The sequence below is a fragment of the Pollicipes pollicipes genome, unplaced genomic scaffold, assembly GCF_011947565.3.
Source record: "Pollicipes pollicipes isolate AB1234 unplaced genomic scaffold, Ppol_2.1 Scaffold_6052;HRSCAF=7182_pilon_pilon_pilon, whole genome shotgun sequence".
Taxonomy (NCBI): domain Eukaryota; kingdom Metazoa; phylum Arthropoda; class Thecostraca; order Pollicipedomorpha; family Pollicipedidae; genus Pollicipes; species Pollicipes pollicipes.
The window spans coordinates 10,456,876-10,475,008 of record NW_023596805.1 but is presented as its reverse complement, the minus strand read 5'-3'; the positions used below and the strand labels follow the sequence as shown (position 1 = coordinate 10,475,008).

The following is an 18,133-nucleotide window of genomic DNA, read 5'->3' as shown; positions in this document are numbered from 1 at the left end:
TTAGCAATTCAGACTAGCTTTTTATTTAGGTTCCAGTGTCATCACAGCCCCAGGGATGTGGAAACCAAGTTCCTGGGATGTGGCTACCCCCTGTCCCCTCCTCTCCACAACTTGGGGGGGGGGGGGTTGGCTGCAGGTCTACAATGTGGTAGCAATGTCAGGGGAAGAAATTACGTGATAAGGCTCAAAAGCCTTGTCTGTTTCTCCCTTTATTTGCTTAACTACCTTCTTTCTGTAGCTGCCCTCAACTTTTGAGAAGCCTGGATAATTCCATAGGCTTATACTGTCTCATCTGTAATTCCTGTCCTTATTGTTATTCACCCAGTCTTAATATAGATGGGTTTTTGTTTAAGCCTTATAATTTGGTATTCAACTTGATAGCTGTTAAATACAGAAAGTGCAAGGTTGGGCCCTGATTCATGCTCTGAACCCCAGCAGAGGGCAGAGAGGGTGCTTTTCTGAAATTTGAGATCAGTTTTTTGTTTGTTTTTCAGGCCAAGATTTACTATTCTAACACTGTGATGGCATGACCTGCTACAGGCTTGCTTAAACATTCGCCAAGAAATCACATCTGGTACTTGGCAAAAAAAAAAAGGGACAAAGCATTTCAGGAGCCGCATGGTGACATGGTTTCTTCTGAGTGAAAAGAATTTTGGGTTATATCTTATCAAAAATATAATACAGGACCTGTTCATCTCTATGTTTTTATTAATTTTCACATTCTAACATTGTTTTCTTTTGCATTTTCAATGGATATCTGACATCACCTGTTTTCTTTCAGATAATAGTGCCTGCCTTACAAAATCAGCATGGACATGATGACAGACATATAGCTGAAGAAGGAAGGCTTTTGGTGGAAGTGAGGAGGCGCTGAATAGCAGTCTAGTCACAATGAGAATGCAGGAGGGTGTGCATCAGTGATCATTGGCAGCACCTCAGAAGGCAGCCAGACACCATTGTCTGAATCATCAACCAAGTTCTGGTGTGACAGTGTCAGTCAGTGAGCAGCAGTGATCTGCCATCAGATACTTGATATCCAGCACCAGTGGCTGGTACCAGCGACCCTGTGTATCCATCGCCAAGTGCTAGTGACTGCATACATAGCAACTCATTAGTGACAGGTGACATTTGGTGAGAGCCTCACCATGATGACCTCATCGACACCGACGGACGAGCCAGCCCGCCTCTTCCCACTGACCTCGCCTTTCGGGCCGGCGCCGCGCGACCGCTGGCCCCTCATGCTCGTCGCCTCCACCTCTATGGAGATCTCGCGCAAGGTCGCCCGCTGGGAGCTCAACAGTAAGTCCCGGCCTTCGCCGCTGCCATGGCTTCCGGTGTGTGCGCCCCGTCGGCACGCGCGGAAATCGGCGTGGTGGAGCATGTTCGTGGGTTCGGTGTTAAGTCGAAACCTCCTCTGGTAACTTATCTGGTTGCTCAGTAGTGAGGTCTTGCTATGCGCGAATACGGTGCTTGTGTGTGAACGCTTGCTCGAGAACTCTGTTGAGTCCTGGACGTCAGCAACGACGCTTCGCAGCCGGAGAGCAGGGGGAGGGAGAGGGGGGGGGGGGTTGGCCGTTACACGCTGGCCAAATCCAGGAAGAAACCCGTTTTTTTGCGTAAGGGGTGAATTTTTGGGGGGTGACCTTAATTTTGGGGGGAATTTAGCCAATTTTTGTCCGGCTCAACTCCTACCCCAACTTTTCCCGAAAAACTGCATCCCTGCTTCAGAGCAGCCTGCCGGTAGTAGGATGTGACTACGTGGTAATCTTACGAGCCGTCTTCTTTGCGGTGTTCTGTACAAATAAGGGGCCTTCAAACGTCGATTGCTGAGCACGTGCTGGGGTCTCTCCAAGGACACTTGCATTTTCTTCCACGCGTCGCTACCATAGATGGTGCGCTCGATAGTAATATGGCTCGGCTCGAATACGACAACGTCTTTTGATCCAATCACCGCGGCACAGTTATGCCCAAAGCATGCATGCAGCCTGCGAGTGGCCCTTCTATCGGGTGTCTGTTCCACAGCGTCTGTTTACGATGGGCCTGCAATCTTGGTGCCGCAGTGACGCGATGGTGCTCAGCGAAGTCGCGTGATACGTGGACAATTACGTGTTTTATGGCTGTCATGCGACAACACAATCTCGCTGACGAAGGTATAAGGTCAGCGGGTCATTCACCGCGTGACAGTCCAGAACGGAGCGAAACACGAGCTGGCGGCGACCTCGCCGCCCGCCGCTCGGCTCCAAGCTCGCGCTTCGCGGATGCGGCGCCTTCCTAGCGCGGCGGACCCCTGTGGGCGCCGCTGATCTGAGGGCCGCCTGGGCGGCCGGCCGGGTCGATGGGGGCGGCGCCCGCCCCGCCCCGGGACCATCGATTGACCTGCGCAGCGCCGCCGGCCGCATCGATTGACCGCCGACACTGAGGTTGCGTCGCCGACGGAGCCGGCTCCGCCCGCACGGCTCCGGCCGCTGCCGCGGTGGCTCCAGTGGTGACGGCTCCCGTGGCCGGCGGCGTCGGTGGTGCCCGGTCAGGGAGGCTGGTGCGGCAGTGGGAGGTGCTCCGGCCGACGTGGCAGGAGGTCGGGTGCCGTCGCCGTGGCTGGAGGGTGATCTGCGCTTGTTGGGCTACGCCCGAGTCTGTTTATCATCTGAATATCTGTCGTGCTAATGTCGGGCCACTACCATGCCCGGAGTTCACTGAATGGGCCGGTTCTTCTGTGGATTTTGCTTCGAAGCTGTTTACAGGCCGTTCGGGTGTTCGTGGAATGGCAGAAGGTTTCTTTTAGATTGGGTCTTCCATGCAACTAAACGCATGTCGTCCTTGTACATTTCTTGAGTATTCAAACTGCTCGTATTTCAAATATATATATTTACTCCATCCCCCTCAGTAAGTCTCGAACAACTGAAATATTATCGCTTCGCGCTTTTTTCGGCCGTAACGCTGTTGACTGAAATACTAGCACATTGAAAAAGCACCAACCGTGCACTCGGCTGCCACAGGGTGTATGCAAAGCAAAAGCATTGCTGGATTGTCACAGTGTAGGAGAAATCTCCCAGCGAAGACGAATATCTGAACTTAGCGTAGAAACTCTGCTCTAACTCGCCATGCATGCAATTAAGAAAAGTTCAATTTTTAGTTGTGACAGATCTCTATAAAGGGGTTTAGCAGTCTAAGGTTTATTGTAGAACAATTCCAAGCTACGTTAAAAACGGTGTTGAATCTCACAAGGCGAATAAAAGCAGACTGTCGCACTTTCGCACGTTTTGCAACGGCTCACGGTGTTGTAAGGTCACTTACACAGTAACGCCCATTGGTAATTCTGATAGTATGTTGGCGCAATGGCCTCTGATCGGGACCAGGTTTACCGTTTAATAGATGAGTTCTACCCAAAAATTTTTCAATTGATATATCTAGAACAAACAAAGCCAAAGCCTAGATCCAAAAAGTGTCTCTCGGTCCCAATGACTGTCGACCCGCGGATTTCGTCAATTTTGTGGTATTTTCCTCGCCGTGGACGCTCTGGCCTACAATGCCGGCTTATTGGCATGACCATTAGGTGAGCCTTTTCCCAAAGTACTTGATTAAGGGCAAAGCTTTCTGAACTTAGTACTAACCTCTGTAAGCTGGGTAGAAATATTAAGCAGGTTTCGCCCCTGTTGCTGTAGTCAGCAGGAATATTCAAATGTTAACTTTGCTTGAACAGGTTTGTGGTACTAATCTGATTGTAGCATATTCTTCTCGCACGTAAAGCTGACAGGAGACTCGATTTTCCAGATGCTTTGCACAGTTGGGAAGCTTTTACATTCTTCTACGTTGCATGTAGCTTTTCTTCGCAACAGCTGAGCTTCAAATGCTTCCAGCAGGATATTGCTTATATCCGATGAGACCGTGGTCAGTGTCCGCGAGGTTGGTGGTGGGCGGCGGCGACGCCATCTCTCGATGACCACGTGAATCAGAAGTGCATGACCTCTTAGTTGCCATGGGCGACGATACAGCAGTAGGAACCGTGGAAACATTGTATCTGTGTAACTTCCGAGTATCTGTGGATGGCGATTGGTTGTGCCTCAAGGAGCTGCAAGATGTTGAACTAAGCCACGCTCCCAACCGGCTGCCGTCTCCCAGTTACGATGGTACGTCTGGCTATTCATAGAGGGCAGCACTTACTTGTCGAACCCTATTCGTCTTCTACCTGTGCGTGTGCAGGCCTGGTAAGACCAACATCAGAAATTTCCCACAACTTTTCGAGGATGGTGGCATATCACTTATTCCATGACGCCCGGACCGGCCCGCTCAACGCACCAAATAGTGGGAAGCATGTTTTGATTTCTCGCGAAAATGCTCACTATTTTTCCTCTGTGTTGGCTCATCAGGGGTAGAAGGTCATACTGATCGTTGCGCAGGCATCTGGATGGCAGAGAACGCCGTGCCTATAACTGTTGATTGAATGTATATTCGGTTTCATTGGTCACTCCTGGATGGGAGTCATACTGTGCATTCGCCCACCTCATCCCCAAGGCTATCCCCTCTTAGATCACAATGTGCATAATGTGTTGGCTGTTTGTTCATGTAATAACGCGATGTTGTGTTCCGACGTACCTTGACGCCGCTGCCTGCCTCGATTGACCCCTCCCGCCGTCGTGTAATAATGCAATGTTGTTTCCGACATTGCGTTATCCGCCCCTCCCCCCCCCCCCCGCTTGACGCCCTCCGCGCCTGCAGAGCGTGACCCGGTCGCCATCGAGCGCAGCAACCTGATCAACATCAGCAAGTTGGTGGTGAAGGAGCTGATCGAGTCGTCGGTGCCGTTCGGCCGCATGCTCGACTCAGACCATGTGCCGCTGCAGCACTTCTTCATCGTGCTGGAGCACGCCCTGCGCCACGGGCTGCGGCCCAAACGGGTACGTCGGCGCCGGGGGCACGTCCGGGGAACAGGGCTCTCGCTCAGGCAGGTGCCCACTGGGGGGGGGGGGGGGGGGGGGGGGGGGGGGGGGGGCTAACGGCGGGAGCGGGGGGCGTCGTAACGCGCTGCTCCGCGAGATATGACCTCATTTTGAAATTGCGGACGGCGCAGCTCGTCCCTGCTCTCTCCTTAAGACGGCGATAAGGTGGCAATCTCAGCAATGTTCACCGGCCTGAGCACGGCACGGTCGGCGGAGCCGGCGGCGGCGGACTGGGCCGCGGCGGCGCGTCTGACCGCGCTCGCCCCTCCTGCAGGGTCTGCTGGGGCCGAAGAAGGAGCTGTGGGACGTGCTGCAGGCGGTGGAGCGGCTCACCAGCGAGGCGGCCGACATCACCACCAGCGTGCGAGACCTGCCCACCGTCAAGTGAGACGCAGACTGCGTAATGGCCGAGCGCTTAGCGTCTTCGGCCCTCACGTGGGAGCAAAACCCGGCTGCGACTTTGTCCTTCGGCGCGAATTTTGTACCTGCACTCGCTGTTGCTCCATAGAATTGTGTGTGATGACGGTTCTCCAATCCTCTTTCAAAACAGCCGTTGAATGAGACTGCGAGCGGACGCCGCGCCGGCCCCGCGCATGCGCGCTGGCGCCGGCCGTGCGGTGGCCTGGGGTCAGAACCCTGGATGGTCAGAGCCTGCATGGTCAGAGCCGTTTTGCCGGTTGTTTGTGTCTAGTCCAGTGCCTGATGCCTTATGATGCCCTGGAGCTCGTGTGGCGTCGACCCTGACACGAGCGGCGACGTGTCAAACCGGTCCCAGCTAGTGTGCTCCTGACACGAGCGGGGCCGGTTTGGTGCAGGTCGTCGCTGCGCTGTGTGGCTGACACAGGAGTCCTGACGCGCTCCTCACGAGTCGCAGCCGTGGGCTGGTCTCCCACCAGCCTGTGACGTGGCCTCGGAGCCCTGTACTGCCGTCCCGCGTGGTCCGCCCGTGAGCGTGGTGGGCGGCATCGCTCATCGCTCTGTCCGTCGCCTGAACCGGCCTCACCCCGCCGCCGCCGTCGCCACCGTCAGGACTCCGCTGGGCAGAGCCCGCGCCTGGCTGCGGCTGGCGCTGATGCAGAAGAAGCTGCCCGACTACGTGCGCCTGCTGCTGGAGCACCAGGACGTGCTGGACGAGCACTACGAGCAGGGCGCGTTGATGTTGTCCGAGGAGGCCATCCACGTGCTCGGCCTGCTAGTCGGCCTCAACGTCATCGACTGCAACCTCTGCATGAAGGTGAGGGCCTAGTATGATGTGCTAACCGGCGGTGGCGCTGGTTGGTGTGGTGGCCACGGCGCAGACCTCGCTGCAGGCTGAAGCAGGGCTGTGGCGAAGAGAGAGATCAGACGGAATCCATTTGTTTGGGCCGTGATTGCGTGAGGAAAAGGCAGGGCAATATGGCGAAACGTGCTTTGGCGTGAGTGGTTCAATGTCTGGCAATGACAGGCATTCTGTGGGCAACTGTCTTTGTGCAGTAATTGCTGTCGATTTTATCTCTTGTTGATCATGTCTGACCTCTGTTAACGCTGGAAGAAGGAGGAGCTGCGCTGTGAGCAGGGCGTGGCCTCCAGACCTGTGACGTGACCCCTGACCTCTTTTGGGAGAAACTAGACTATCGGTGTGGCATGACCTCTGACCTGACTTGTAACCTCTGTCAGGAGGAACTGGACTGTCAGTGGAGATTGACTCCCTAACCTCTGGCCTGACCTCCCTGTGACCTCCGTCAGAAGGAGGAGTTGGGCTGTCAGCAGGGCATGACTCCCTGACCTTTGACCTGACCCCCTGTGACCTTTGCCGGGAGGAGGGGCGGGACTATCGGCAGGGCTTGGCTTCCTGACCTCTGACCTGATCTCCCCGTGACCTCTGTTATGAGGAGAAGCTGGACTGTCAGCTGGGCATGACTTCCTGACGCTGAACTGTCAGCAGGGTGCGACTCCCTGACCTCTGATCTGATCTCCCTGTGACCTCTGTCAGGAGGAGGAGCTGGACTGTCAGCAGGGCGTGATCGACTTCTCTCTGTACCTGCGCAACAGTCCGACGGAAAGCAGCGAGCCGGGCCTGGCCACGGCCGACATGAGTGAGAGCAAGTACGAGCGCGTGCTCGACCAGAAAAACTACATCGAGGAGCTGAACCGGCACCTCAAGTGAGCGGGCCGGCCCCGCGTCCGACGGTGGGCGGGGTCCCGGCAGGTGGCGGGCGGGGCACCGGCGGGACGGCAGCCGGGCACCGGCAGGGCAGGGTCTGGTGTGGGCCCCCGCTGGCGGCCTGGTTTGAGGCGTGGAAGGTGCCGACCCCTGGTTTGGTTGGCATTTGTGAACCAGGACTGGACTAAATGTGTGGCGTGCGAAAAATGCCTCCTGGCGCGTTCATGTTCGATGCTTCATTTCAATTTGAGGCGGCATCAGGGAATATAACCATGGAACATGAAGGAAGATGTATATATACAATGGAATGTATATACGGCTGGCGGCAGTACCGCCGAACCCAATCCGTTCCTTAGTATCCCCGCACGAGCGGGCGGGGTGCCGCCGGCTGCCTGACGTCACCCCCGCTGTGACCCTGATGACCCCGGTGACCCGGCTTATGACGGCGCTGTGATGGGGTTGCAGCGCCACGGTCACCAACCTGCAGCAGAAGCTGGAGCAGCAGATCGCCACATGCGCCCTGCTGCGGGAGGATCTGGCCATCGCGCGCAACCAAGCGCAGGTCGGCCGGCCGCCGGCAGTGAGCGGCTCGCCCGCCCCCAGCCGCACGCCCGACACACTGGTACGGCTCCACCTGATACACTGATGCGGCCACATCAGACTCATGGTGCGGCCACACTCGACACGCTGGCACGGCCACACTCGATACACGGGTGCGGCCACACCCGATACACTGATATGGCCACACTCGACACACTGGTACGGCCACAACCGACACTCTGGTATGGCCACACCCGGCTCATGGTGCGGCCACACCCGACACAGTGGTACGGCCTCTGGCAGTAAAGCACAGAGCTTGATACCGCATACGGGCAAGCCGCACAAAAGCGAACATCTCACCCTTTGGTACTGGCACTTCTCCACACAGTGCAGTAGGACCTCAGACAGACTGGTACGACTTGGTCGTACCATCGAGCAGACTTTTGAACGGACTGGTCCAGCCTGTTCACACACTCACTCAACTCATTGGGTATGGGTATGGCGGTCTCCCTGAGAAATCCACTGACGCGGACTTGTCGTCGTTCAGACAGGGGTGGGCTTCTATATTTTGGACAAGGTTGACCCAGCCTGTATGATATGGTGACGTTTTGCAACAGGCTGTACAAAGCCCGGGAAGGCTAGCGATGCTACTCAGTTCTCCCGCCTTGCACCCCCCCCCCCCTTCCCACCCCCGCCCCCTTCCCCCACCCCAAGGACAGTGTCATTTCATTTCTTCTTTCCTGAACTGTCCACAGTCCAGGCCCCACCCATAAGTCGGTGATCGGCACTGGCCATGGTGTTTGATGTGAATGCGCTGGGTGTATTTGTTTCAATGTTCTCGGACGTAGGCAGTCAGACCTTGTGCGGCCCGCAGACTGTGATGTCCTGGCCCTTAGCCAACCGCCCGATGTATCTGGGATCCACAGCCCCATCCTGCTGTCAGTGAGGTTCGGGGTGCCGGCAGTGTTGTGGTTAACACGTCTGCGTTAACCACTGCACGTCTGGGAAACCAGAGGTACGGGGCTCGATTCCCCGCAGTGCCCGCCCTTCCTGCCAGGGTGAGAGGCAGGCGACGCCATATAACCTCAGCAGCTGAGTGCGTCGTAAAGCTCCAATCACACACACACACACAACACGAGGTTCCGCCGCTTGCTCTGCCTCGTGCCGTCCGCAAGTACCACTGTCCGCCGTGCCATGCCCAGCACCACTGTCCGTCGTGCCGTCCCCAGCACCATTGTTCGCCGTGCCGTGCCCAGTACCACTGTCCGCCGTGCCGTCCCCAGCACCACTGTCCGCCGTGCCGTGGCCGGTCTGCGTGCCGTCTGACCCGCTCTCTGCCCGGCCGGCAGTCGGTGACGTCGCGGGCGTCACAACAGAGCGGCGCCGGCGCCTCCTCGCCCTCCGGCTGCGGTGAGGAGATTGAGGACCTGCGCGCCCAGCTGCGCGAGGAGCGCGCTCACCGCCGCGAGCTGGAGAAGGAGCTGGAGATGCAGGTGAGCACCTCCGCCCAGCAGCTGGAGCGGCCATTGTGTGAGTGTGCACTGCTTGCGTGCGTGCGTGCGTGCGTTGCGTGCGTGCGTGCGTGCGTGCGTGCGTGCGTGCGTGCGTGCGTGCGCGCGCTCGTGTGTGTGTTTGGTTTGTATGCGCGTGCGTGCGCGCGTGTGTGTGTGCGCTGCGGGCGTGAGTGCGTTGTATGCATGTGTGCGTGCGTGCGTGTGTATGCATGTGTGCGTGCGTGCGTTTATACGATAGCGGTAGTGTGCATACTATGTTGCTGCAGGCGGCTACGCGCCAGATACCGATAGCCTACGATATCCCGAGCTTGAGCCTAGTGAGGTTGCGTGTTGAAAGTAACAGCGCCGCGTTCAGCGACGTCGGAAATGACGTCAGGGGCGGTATCAGCCTCCGTCAGCAGCAAGACGGCCGGTGGCAGTAATGCCCCGTCAAGACGACAGCTGTGCGTCACCGCCTCTTCGTTGTGGGCCAGGCGACTTCAGCCATGCTCTCTTCGGACGACAGATTAGTATCGTTGCTCAGCGCCTGTCCCAGAGCCGGTGTCGCTGTGAGCTGCAGTATAAGGAGCGTCATCCGCGACAGTGTGAGATGGCTGCAGGGTCTGGATCGGCTCCGCTCCAGCTCTCCCGTCATGTCGCGAGTCTGGCCCTCTGGCGCGGTCCTTTGACGCGGCCCCCTGCCTGCCCCAGATCCAGATGAAGGCCGAGATGGAAATGGCGACCAAGCTGCTGGAGAAGGATGTGCACGAGAAGCAGGACACCATCGTCAACCTGCGCCGCCAGCTGGATGACATCAAGGCCATCAACCTCGAGATGTACAACAAGCTGCAGGTGAGCGTGCCGTCACGTGCGTCTCCACCAGAGCACAAGGTGCATGCGATCGGTGGACTCAACTCGTCGCTAAAGCGGAGAATACATAAAGTGCAGCCGGACTGTGAACTCGCAAGGTCGGCGCAGTCGGACGAGTCGGACCTAGGTTCTACCCGAGATGGAAACACGCACGAGCGTTTGCGATTGCGCTGTGTGCATGCCACGCACACCTGAACTGCACATCCGCTGGACCGCTAGGTGAGCGAGCCAGAGCTTATGGAAACTCAGCTTATGGAAACTTATTGATATGACACATTTTGAATCGCATTATACAAAATAACTTTTTGAACAATATTGCAACTAAAAGTTGTTCCCCGAAGGTCTTACTGTGAGGCAATAAGTATCGACCACTTCATCGTGGTCTGGGTCATCCACCAAAGACCTGCGGTTGTCTCATAGCTGACTTGGACTGGCAGCACGAAGCCCCGTGTACACCTTGCGACTAGTTGCGGAATGCGCCACAGATCCTGCAGACGTCAGCTGCGGCGAACTAGAAGTGTGGCATTTAAACCCGCGAGCCTCTGAAGCGCAGGCCAAAGAACTCAAAGGTGGTACCTCCAGTTCGTAGCAGCTGATGTCTACAGAACACGCAGCAAATTGTCAGACAGTGCGAGGTGGGGAAGTACCTCTTTTGAGCTCGTTTTGCCGGCGGTTGGCCGGCCAGCGGGGTTTAAAAGAGGCATCTCTAGACCGCGACAGCTGGCGACTACAGAAGCTGCAGCGGATTCTGCAGCCAGTTCGCAAGGTCATCAGTTCACCATATGTAAGCTATTAAGGGCGATACGTAACGCCCGGTAAGGGCGTTAAGGTATGGGATGAAGGCCATGATGTCCTGCGCCGTACGCGGCTCTGCTATGAATAGCTGGCGGTGGTGTGTGGGCTCTCGGTTCAGATGCCCCGGCCACACACCGTTGCGTGCTGGGGGGTGACAGGCAGGACGAAATCACCGTCATGTTTTGCAAAGGTAGCTCCGCCCGTCCGTCGTTGTGGTGCGCGTGCAGAAGGTGCACAAACCCACAAGAAGTGAGGCGCGCCTACACCTTGTCCGTGCGCATAAACAGGCTGAGAGTCGACAAGTTCTATTGTATGAGCTGCGCTGCGCGTCTGAGAAACCAGAGGAGTGGGGTTCGATTCCCCGCGGTGCCCGCCCTTCTTGCCAGGGTGAGAGGCAGGCGACACCATGAAGCCTCAACAGCTGAGCGCGTTGCAAAGACCTCAATGACATCATCATATTGTATAAGCTGTGCAGTGCGTTGGCGATGCTTACGTATCCTTAAGGGCAGTTGTATTTACTTTATTCCGCATTGCTGAACGCGTAGAAAAGGAAAAGGTACAGCTATGTTACTTGGATATCGTGAGATATTTTGCCATGATCTCAATATATTCTCGTTTTCCCCCTTTTTATTCGCCCTTAAGCCAGAAACAATATAAACAAAAATCCTCATCTCAGGCATATTGTGTTTTTTCCTGGTCCCCTGCGGACTTGGATTATTTTTTACTTCGATAATGGCAGTGGATGTGCATTCTTTTTTACTTCGGCAATGGGGATCGCTATGGCGAGTGACAAAATTTCGGCCGTCTTTCAAGCATCTTTCGTAAATACTGCTGCGTGTAACGTGAAGGTCAAGTTCTGGGCTCTAGATGACCACGCGGTCGAGGCTCCCTAAAGCCCCAATTACTACTACTACAAGTTCCAGTTCGCGAACTGGTTGGCAAAAACTGGAGCTCTGTGTATTTACGAGTACAGGGCGTGGCCTGTTGTTGCCGTCTCGCCACGGGCATGGGCCTCTTTCGTGCCACCCGGGATCGTAAATCTGTGTTGGCTTCTCTTGCCGGTGCTCGACCAGTGCCCTCCACCATCCGCGGTATGTTACTTTTCTTTTTATAGCTGTGTCTGTTCGTTTCGCACGTGCTAGAATATTTTGTTTGCTTGAAATCTCGTGTAGCACGTTATTGCTGTTGTTTTCTTCTTTTGCGTCGCAGTTTGCCTTGTGTTTTGTTTATTTGTAGATGTTTGTTTTTGGTCTAGCTTGTCGAAGACATTTGAAGGGTGCGAGCGGGGGATTCAATTAGTCAATAATACTGAAGCTTCCGGCAAATTCTACAGTATTCCTTTGCTCATTACGATATGAGACAATGGGGGCACGCACAGGCATCAGAAAGTGTGTACTTATCTTTTGACTTCTTCGTGGTGGGGGAGGTAAATGCGTAGTTATCAGATGTCTGTGTATAGACAGGAGATTCTCCCCGAAATACGTCACCGCTGTCTTCCTTGCTGATGAGAAGCATAGTAATGTACGTGCCGCTAAGATGTAAAGAAATTGAGGAAAAGGGGAAAGGCAAGCATTGGATAGTGTTTTAACTCGATTTTTTGTCGCTGATGAGCCATTTTCATTGGTAGCTGCAGTATACATCAAGGCATTTGGACTAAGCTGCGTTCCATTGTCACTTCACCCCCCTGCTCCTATTGTTCTGGTCGTCCTCGTAGGACGCGTATTTGTAGAATGGTCTAATTACCTCAGTTTTTGTTATTTCAGCCATATACCATGTTCGCAGTTTCCAATATGCCGTTTCTGCAGTACGTTTCCTGTTTTATATCACGTCATTCTCCGCCCTGTAAAGCACAATTTCGGGTCCATACGCCACTGTAAGCTTCAAGTTTGGTCGGTAGCAAAAGTTATTGTTGAACAACCAAGCAGATGCAGAAATGAACATCACATTTTCAAAGACCGACCCTGCACTCTGTTTAAGACGGGGCTCCTCGTTTGTCTGGCTGGACATCTGATGTCCACTAATGTCCGATAAGTACCTCACCCGTTGTCACGGCAAAGTCCGCCCATCGGTTCTGTCGGTGTAGAGACTCCGCCGCCGCCGTCCTCTCTGTCGTGTCCAGTGGCGCCAGCTGACGCCGCGGGGGCGCCGCGTCCGGCCGGCAGGAGTGCGAGCTGACCTGTCGGGCAAGGCCGAGCTCATCTCACGGCTGCAGGCCCGCTCCTGGGAGGTGGGCCGCCTGCTCTCCGGCCTGCAGCAGATGAGCGGCGCGCCGCGGCGCCCTCTGCGCCCCTCACGCTCGGCCCACTTGCTGACGGAGCCGCGGCGCGCCGGCCGCGCCGCCGCCGGCCGCCGCGGCCTCAGCCGCCCGCCGCCCACGCCGCGCAGTGACATCACGCCCGGTGACGTCACGCCCGGTGACGTCACGCCGTCGTCTGACCCGAGGATGTGTCGGCGGGGCGTGGCCCAACCGCCGGGCTGGAGCAGGAGTGTGGCCTCACGGCCTGACACCGCCACGCTCCTCCGACCGCGAGAGCACAGCATGGACGGCTGGGAGACCATCGATGGCGACGAGATCTAGCGGCGCCGCACGAAGCTGTGTTTGGTCGGTTTCCGCCGGCGCGCTGCTGCAGCTGTGATATTTGGGTCGTGCGGCTGAATAGGGCAAGTCGCTGGCTGGTTTGTCTGTTCACAGGTATTCAAGGGCAGGATGATGCTTTGATGACAGTATTAGTCTTGCGAAGGATAGCCTGTCACGTGTGATCTCGAGTGTATGCTGTACAGGTGCAGCAGTATTATGGACAAGGCGGACATCGCTGAAGACAGTGGCGATTGCGTCATGACATTGAGTGTTCGGTGCGTAGGTACGACGCAATTGGCATGAAGCAAACTGGCAAATGGGGTTCAGCCTTGCGGACGAATCGTGCAATCATTTCGATGGTGCGCGGGGCTATGTGCGATTTTTCAGCAGAAGACAGTGATGGTCTATCGTTGGCAGACGCTTCTGAAAGCAGCCGACAAGCGCACCTTGGTCATGAAGCGATGCTATATTGGCCTTTCGCGCGGTACGCGTAACAGCAAGGGCGGGCTAGTCTTTGTTACCCGACGAGTGACCACGGTGCGGACAAGACTGCGCTTTGTAGGGGAATCATGCACACCTGATATCTCTAGTCGATTTCGTAAGGCGTCGGTGGACTGGTATTCCTGGTCATCGCGGGTGATTGACAACATATGATTAACATTCCCTCTTCATAGTCTGCTTTGTTTTGGTGGAACATTTGCCGCACAATCGATAGGCTCTGACAGCTCGCGGCGGCCGCAACCGGTCAGACTTGGGGACCAGCGTAATTGAACTGGGCGACGGATCATAGAGCGAAGCGCCGGGCAAAGGATCATAGAGCGTAGCGCATGACAGCGTTACTGATCGTGCGACGGATCATAGAGCACGGCGCGGCAGCGTTACTGATCGTGCGACGGATCAAGGAGCACGGCGCCGGGCAACGTTACTGATCGTGCGACAGACACAAAGAGCACAGCGCCGGGCAACGTTACTGATCGTGCGACGGATCATAGAGCACGGCGCCGGGCGACGTTACTGATCGGGCGACGGATCATAGAGCGCGGCGCGGGCAGCATTACTGATGGCGCGACGGATCATAGAGCGCAGCGTCGGGCAGCGTCGGGCAACACGCGTCGCCATGCTATCAGTGTTGAAAGGGGCGCTTTGAGCCTTCCTCGCTGTCCACGGCTCCAGCTCCGCATCTACCTGCGCACGGAGGCCGGCAAGGTCGGCATAAGACGGCAGGGGCCAGTTGGTGCTGGTGCCTGGTACTCAGCGACTCCCGGCCAGCCAGCGACGCGCTTTTGTGCGATGCCAATGTCCGTGCAATCGAGAGATCGTCGCTTTTGCTTTGTTACAATAGATCAATACACGATATAGGGACGCTAGGTGTGTCATGCTATTGCGTGGTTCTGCTTGCTGATGTGTTTTGTGTCAGAGATCAGTGTCAGCGAATTGTCATTGTTTTGTGAGAACAGTGAGAATTGTCAAGTTTCACCGCGTTGGGTATTTACGACTGGGCAAATGTCGGAGGCGGAAGGGACTTCGCGCAGGCAGCGGTTGGGAAATACCAATTCAAAAAGTATTCCGTATGGAGCGTTTGGCGCAACTTGTTTCAAAGAATTCTTCGAAGCATTTGTGGTCTCCTGTGTGGATGCACATCATTGAATGCCTCCCCCCCCCCCCCCGCTTTAGCATTTGAGTCCCGTGCAGTGCGAAACTCGCCCGGCTGGTTCTTAGCGACCAGCTGGATGCTGACCAAGGGATAATGGAGCACAGGTGGGCCACGTATTAGCATTTCGCGGTGCGAGAGCCGGGCTGAACACATGGGCCCACAGAGAAGCTATCCGTTTGAGTAGAACTGCGTTGCCTGGGTGCCTTTATGATATATCCAGCAAGCCCTATGCAGCAGGCATCGATCGTAAGTGCTCTGATACTTGCCGCCGGCAATGAAGCTACGCATTGGTATTTTAACTATTGACACATAAATATGCCAGAATATATTTCCCGCTAAGTGACATCGTCAGCCGCGGTAGTTGAACAAGTTTTGCACGCAGATAGTTTTGTGCGAAGGGAAATTACGAGGTTAAACTTAATTCAATAAGCTGAATTTATTAAGTGCTGACTAAGTGCTTTATTAAGTATATCTGACGCGATGACGAAGACCACGTATAGCACGTATACAGCTGGGAGCAACAGCGAACACAAGTCGGTGTCGCTCTTTGGGACCAATATTTGAAAGAAAGATGGTGCTAAACTCTGTCCGGGTCATAGCCCCGTTACGTTTCTTGGGGGATGGTGAGGTGAGATGATCCGAGAAATTCTACCGGGTTGGGTAGTATTTGAGAACCTAGGTTCGGCGCACTCTACTGAGACACTTAAAGAAGTCCGGTGAAAAGGGAACGACAATCGCATAGTTTTGGTCGTGACCCACTGTTCTCTTGTGACTTGACCACAAGAGACGCTGCCGCTGCGCGGGGCCTGAGCTCCGGGCGGGGCCGGGACGGGCACGGTCTGAAGCTGGGACGAGCGCGGTCTGAAGCCGGGACGGGCGCGGTCTGAAGCCGAGACGGGGCCGGTCTGAACCCAGGATGGTCAGATCACCATGCCATTAGCCATTCGACAAGATGTGGATAGCTCCGTGGTGACGACAGGCTATGCATCAGCTCGGCCTGTGTATAGATCAGGTCGAAAGTTAAATTTAACGTTTCGAAAGCTTACATCGCGGCTTGAGGTGGAAATAGTTTTTTCGTTTCATTTTGGATTTCGGATTTAATTTTTTGATCGAGCGACTTCAAAGGTCTGATAGGCTTTGCTGTCGTTATCTTCTCAAATGAAGTCGTACGGAGCCAAAAATTTGGAGAATTAGTCTTAGCAGTCTAGTTAAGTAGTCTCCCATGACTATAAGTGCAGTTACTGAGTCAGTGATACACCCAGACACCAGACGCAAGTAACCACTGCTGTTAATGTAGCGCCACCTGGGAATTTCACCAAACGCGGGCGCTTACAAACGAGTTGGAGAAAGGCGCGGATGCCTTCGAGCCTTTTGAACCCGTTTGCTAAAAAAAAACGCCTTTGGATAATGCTGATTTGCATCAGGCTGGTCCACCATTGACGTCGTTGGAAACACACGTTCTGGGATCCCTGTATCTTGTGGGACCGAAAACACTCCGGTGGCGAGTGATAGTCTGGCCGTTGTCATGTTAAATTAGCTGACGTACTTCACTGGATCGCGTCGTCGTCGATCAGGTCGCGGAAATACTACCCAAATCGTCCAAAGAGGACAAAGGTATAGAACCATCGTTACGGTAATTCGTAATGATCGGTACCGTAACTTGAACGCGCGGCGTTGTCTTCCGCGTGCTTAAGTTACGGTAACGATGGTTACCATAATTCGTAATCATCGTTACCGTAACTTGAACGCACGATGTTGTCAACGTCGCACGTTCAATTTACGGTAACGACGGTTGTATAGCTTTTACGCCGGCACGTGTTGACATGTTGCGGCTGGAATAATTGTTCGTTCTATCGTCCTCTTCTGGTGTGTCATTATTTACGTATAAATTCACCAGACTAGGACGTCCGAATAGTCCGAATAATTGTGAGGACTGTGACACAGATACCTTGTCTCAACCTTGCCGTATAACTTTTGCGAGATGATATATCGATAGCGCGCCTCCGCAACGAAAGCGAACCATGGTATTGCCACCAGTAGGGGTTCAAAGTCAAGACCAGGCAAAGTCTGTGCAGGTCCAGGCAGGTCGTTTTGCTTGAGCACTACTCTTTCGGAATGTGGCGTGCGTGATTTGTGATGATGTGATGATAAGCCATGCTGCCGTCCAAAGGCAAAACCCCATATGTTCATTTCCATCCATTTTGGCTTTTTCATTTCATCTGATTCGTCTTCTCATGCTGCATTCGTATGTTCAAACCAATAATTGAAATTTTCTCAAGCTTTTAGCTAAAAAAATGGGCGAAATGCTTGAAAATTGGTACTGATTTTTTAAATAACCAAAATCAGCATGAGTAGATGAATCAGCTGACATAAAAACCGCAAAATGACCAAAAATCAACATATGGGGATTTATCTTTGGACGAATCATATGAATGTATATATATATATATATATATATATATATATATATATATTATATCATAGTCTGACGTGGCAGGACCGTCGCCGGTGACCGGGCGTGAGCTCGTGTTAGGGGCTCTCCCTGACCGGCACGAAATGAAATCACTCGATGCATTACGTGAAAACGACCCCAAAGCAGAAGGGCAGATGACGAACTGTTGTCTGTGGAAGCAATAGCTGTCGTTAAAGCTTCCACAAATGGCGTAAGGGGCGTCATGCCCGTCACTTCACGTGACATCGAGACATTGGCTGGCAGAGTATGTCAAAGTGATCACTTTGTGGCAATTGAAATGTTGCATGCTTTCTGGAACTATTCTGGAGTTGTCTGGAAGAGCAGCCGGTTAATTCCAGCCCCCTCCCCTCGTGGTGTTTGCGGGCAGACATTTTCCTGGAGCCAAAAACAGATCCCAGGATCCGTGCACATGAAACCCCATGAGATTCTTGATTCACCCATGTGACCTGACACATGTCTGGTGGCGGGTTCTAGCTCATCGTGCCTTGGCAGCCCTCCACAGTCCTCCCGTGCCTTTCACCTCGCGGCTTGGGAGGAACGATGGCGGGAGGACATGCCAAAGATCTTGGCTGACGCTTCGTGACGTCACGCTGCGATGTGAGAGAAACCGTGACGTGACGTGGCGTGGCGTCGCGTTGTGATGTGAGAGA

General features: G+C 54.6%; 1 protein-coding gene across 1 annotated transcript; it reads left to right on the top strand.

Moving 5' to 3' along the window:
- The first annotated feature begins 928 nt into the window (after positions 1–928).
- Positions 929–13,356, top strand: LOC119104774 (RUN and FYVE domain-containing protein 2). Its single transcript, XM_037228494.1, has 10 exons — positions 929–1,299; positions 4,717–4,895; positions 5,212–5,321; positions 5,967–6,171; positions 6,910–7,079; positions 7,546–7,702; positions 8,970–9,113; positions 9,825–9,981; positions 12,941–13,042; positions 13,310–13,356. The coding sequence occupies exons 1-10, from the start codon at positions 1,146–1,148 to the stop codon at positions 13,354–13,356; spliced, it is 1,425 nt and encodes a 474-aa protein (XP_037084389.1). The 5' UTR covers positions 929–1,145.
- The last annotated feature ends 4,777 nt before the right edge of the window (positions 13,357–18,133 follow it).